Source organism: Opisthorchis viverrini, assembly GCF_000715545.1.
Source record: "Opisthorchis viverrini unplaced genomic scaffold opera_v5_100, whole genome shotgun sequence".
Classification (NCBI taxonomy): Eukaryota; Metazoa; Platyhelminthes; class Trematoda; order Opisthorchiida; family Opisthorchiidae; genus Opisthorchis; species Opisthorchis viverrini.
The window spans coordinates 1,483,260-1,487,862 of NW_008751756.1; the positions used below are offsets into that span (position 1 = coordinate 1,483,260).

The 4,603-nt window shown below is 44.4% G+C and overlaps 1 protein-coding gene across 1 annotated transcript; it reads left to right on the forward strand.

Annotated features, from left to right (window-relative positions):
* Window positions 1-386: 386 nt before the first annotated feature.
* On the forward strand, window positions 387-4,140 carry T265_05379 (hypothetical protein; the record flags this gene model as incomplete). Its single annotated transcript, XM_009170370.1, has 2 exons — window positions 387-655; window positions 3,485-4,140. Coding segments are annotated over 2 exons (393 nt in total), but the record flags the coding sequence as incomplete, so codon positions are not given.
* Window positions 4,141-4,603: the final 463 nt, after the last annotated feature.

Here is a 4,603-nt window from a genome sequence, read left to right on the forward strand (position 1 = left end):
CGTGACAGCCTTCTGTATGAGTGAGCTGTTTCGTGAGGTTTTCGTTTTCCGTTGATAGGGAAGGAAATGTCAGTCCGCTAGGGTGTCCATTTTGTGGCCTGATGGTTAGCTGAATTGGGCTGATTTAATTGCAAAAGTTTCATCACAATCGTGGGAATATCACTTTGAAATGAAGGGATGTATTGTGTGGGAACCCAGCCTTTGTCTAACTGGAGTTAGCTAGACGGTTATCTTACTCCATTTTTTTCACCAATTTTTCAACAATCTATAGAAGCTCAGTTTGTAGTATTTTTAATAGTTTCTATATATGAATGCACCTTTCTTTGGTTCTGACTGTGTGTGCATTACGATATTTAACTCCTCGGTTTTGCGAGACTTCGAATTGATTTAGCCAAAGTTGGAATTCCCTAATAGTATTTGTATTAACAGTGGCTTTCCTCCTGACTTTACTCACTACGGCGGTTGTTGCGACTACATTGATTTGGTTCCTTTAACCCACCATGTTTTTGTCTAGCGCCGTTCGGATGCCGGTGTCAAGCGAGTGAAAAAACTCCCCGTTGGGCTTCGTAATGGGGATCAGGCGCGACTCTCCACTCCAAACCATCCCTATAACGATGAAGATACCCATTGTCTTTCATCCAAAGGCACTGTACAGGTTCGGTCTACACACTTTACCACTCTGATTTTGCGTACTGTACCGTTTTTTATTATTACACCGGCTATGTATTTCTCATCTCACACTCAGTTCAATCACTTGCCATGTTTCACCCTCAACTTGATTTCTTTTTCTTCATGCTGTATATTCACCACAATATTCCTTCTATACTCTGGCTCGTTGTTTCAAGCGCCGTTTTGACAGGAATAATTACATGAGGAACAAATTTTGCCTCAAACCCATGATAACCATGATGAGTAATTTTCAGGTTAACAGTACTCGCAATAGCAGAGCTTTTATTGTTTTAGTGCTTTGTCGTTGCACGGAAAACTAGGGATCCCCAGACTGGTGGTTGATCGAATCAGTAGGTGTTGCAGTTATAAGCCATGGTGTTCGCCGAATGCCTAAGTGGCCCAAGTGGTTAGAGCGCGCATTTACTGACCGTAAGGTCCGTGTTTCGAATCCGACCTCCGCCACTCGACTTCCCCTGTCTAGGATTGGGCAACCTGGCAGTATCCCAGCCCTCGTGCTTCCTTCGGGTGGCGTGGCAGCTAGGCACCGAAAGGGTGCTACAGCTGAACGTTTTCCTTCTTTTTCTTTCGCCGAATGCCCGTTCATCGTTACCTAGATGGGGGACATTTATACCCATTTACGGAACGTGGAATCAAGTGGTGTTTGTACACTAATACTTGGGACAGGACATAACCGTTCACTCTTCGGAGTCAACCAGATTTAGTCTACTTATGCGTCTGCAAATCTGGATTACAGGCTCCCTTCTAGTTCGTTTTACTACGGCCTCATTTCCCGTATAATGTTAAACAATCGACACCAAATATCCTATATATAGAGCACTAACCACTGGAGTTGAGGTCTATTTACTTGCGAATTTATGCACTCCTGCAGAAGAGATGCTGAAACTTGCTAATGAAACAAAACGAAGACATTTTTGGCATTGCTCAGGATGATGTTAAAACCCAATGAGGGTGTGCAACACGAGGCGATGCGATTGTTTTCCGTCCTGAACTGGGTATATTATCCTTAGGTTCCATGAAATTGTGCATCGGTCTTTGAGAAATAGCGGTAGCTCGAGTGTGTTCGCCGGTTGTTGATCTGTTCGCTGAGCTTGGCGCATGTTTCATCACCAAACGAGCGAATATCATCAGTTCACGCATTGATGTAAGTTAATTACCAAGCTTGGCAAGCAAATCAAAAGCCGCCTGTCACCAACCAATAGACTTAGAACCAACCAGGCAACAGACCATCTGTTCTCGATTTTCGCCCCAATAGCTATCGGTTCTTGTTTATGAGGAAGCAGTCACTCTACGTGTCTTTCATGAACGTTGTCAGCTAAGATCGCAATAACTTGACAAGATACCCTAGGGGACTTGCTAGCAAATTTGTCAGTGGATCTGAGGCGCCGTGCCACTCTTCGACGTTCCTGGTATCGGGTTGGCGTGTTCGTGTAGCATAATCGTCGATTACACATACATGCATACGGGCTTTTAACCGTCAGGAAAATCAGATCGGAACTTGTTCGGTCATCGTTGCAAGATAAACTCAATTCTTACTTGTACAATTGGGTAGATAAGCGTGGTAAGCGTAAACTACTGGTGATACCGACTTCGTAAAGGGGATTGAAACCGAACATCTGATACCGTAAGACCATTCTCACCGGGAGCTAGATTAGCCATGGAAATTGCATCGGAATTCGCGTGCCATGTGCATCTTCGTTCATCGGAGATTTCAAATCTCATGGGCATCACCTATTGAGAAGGGACTAATCAGGGCGTATCCGCTGTGCTTGTTTTGTGGTTTTTCCAAACATGCATTTATCCTGTCTGCACCGTAACAAAAGTCGTTTAGATTACCGTTAGCTGCACAATAAGTGCAGTAATTTGCGGTTGTAGGTGATTCTATCTTTGGTTACTCAGGTGGCCGTTTGTTCAATGAGCTCTGTAGTTGAACAGTGAACTCACCGACGTTCTTGACATCACCGCTGGGTTATTTTGTAGCGAAACGTGCGGTACGCATCTGGTCCGGGCATAGCATTCCGGGCGAATCCGTTCTTTAGAGATGCTAGGTGCGGTTGTCTTCATTGGAAAACTACGTGTTGATAGGTAAGGTGTTGCCTGATAAATGACCAATGGTAAGGAGTGCCTGCTGTACATAACGTACATAACGCTGTATGTCGTGTACGCAGAGATTTTGCGGTCGCGTACTGTGGCCTCTAAACGCAGTGTCTTCTAATAACAAGTCAAAACTCGCCACCAGTTTAGAGTCAAATAGTAGATAGGGGCTGGAGGTGACCATGATTTCAGGGACTACGAACATCGGTTACTGTCTGTACTTGCGAGAATACGTCGAAGGAAAACAGGCGAATCACAGTCAGTAGCTACCTTTCTCACCACTACTGCAATATGGCCTGGTCGTCTTGAATCCACTGACGATCCTAGTTGAATCCACTTGCCTCGGCAGGCATTTCTGCGTTTTGGTTATCTCGGAAAATTGACGGATATGATGCTTATTCAGGTCACGCCTCTTCTATCGGTAAATGTGACCCAGTGAAAGGAATTGTTCATTATACTGAATTGCTCGATGCGCTGCTGCGTCAGTCTGTGGTTGAACGCGACCAACCTTCGTACAAGTATACCTACAAGCATGCCTACATACTTTTTGTAACTTATAGCGAATTTGTGATCACACTTGATTGGGATTGCCGAGAGAATTCTGGAATATCTCAGTGACAAGCTTGTTACCATTTATCTTGGGTATCCCACGTTGTCATTCTTGCTTGTGAGCTCTGCACCTGCATTTTCCTTTTCGTCACAGCACCCCCAGTTTGTCGATGACACCGGATCTTTGGCAACCACTGACACGGAAACCGATGAAGATGATAACCTTCCTCTATCCTCTTTTATCGTGTCTAAACCGTTTCTTACCAAGACTGGAGACAGATCACCATCGCCCCTTCGGCAGGCAACTCCTACCCATTCTGAGCAAGCAACCCCACCATCTTCACCTTCCCGGAAGCCAACACGTTTGGTGTCACCTTCCCCAGTTTTATGCTATTGTTCAAAGCCCGCAGTTATTGACGATCCGCGATGGGATGGAGAGTTCTGTTCTCCCGAATGTTTGATCTCTATGTGTCATCAAGCATTTTATGCGAGTTTTCGCCCTCACCCAATGCGTGATAAAAGTGCCATTGTTTAATGGCCACTCAGTTCTTTATTGTGCTTACCTGCGATAATTCTTGTACATTGTTATCGTGTTTTGAGCAGAGTAGTGAGGAAAAATGGGTTTCCACATCCTCCCACTGAGTGCTACGATGATTTGAAATAATGAGCGGCCCCTCGGTCGCGTTCCTAAAAGCATAGCTTAAAGAATGACGTTCACTTTCCATGTTTTGGACGCCGGTATGTCTTTTAACTGATCGAAGAATTATGAAAACGACCAGCATTTTTTAATTTCGGCTTCTTATTTGGTGTTTTCAGCTCTTACTCTTCACGGATCATCTTCAATGAACTTGATATACTACTTTCTAGCGCCCCAACTGAGCTACCGTACGTGGTGTCGCTGCAGTGCCCAAATAGTAAAGTGGTGATCACACTGTTTCTCAGTGTTGATGCGGGGATTAAAATATGCAGTGAATATTTGAAATTCATGTACTGTTTTAGTTCGTTTCGATCAATATTACAGTTTGCTACATGGAAACAACACCACTCCAGCAAATTGTCCCATTTCGCACCGCTAATCTCAGATCTTCGCATTTGCTGAACAGAATTTACTGGTTTGGTGGATGGAGACGGCTACTAGTGCACGCCATTTGCTACATCACTTGTCATGTTTTCCTACGTTAATCTGCGGTGATTTTAGCTTGCCTCCAGAGGGTCGAATGTTGTAAGACACTTGGTACAAGTGAAACGTTAATTTCTTTTGTTGAAATTTCCC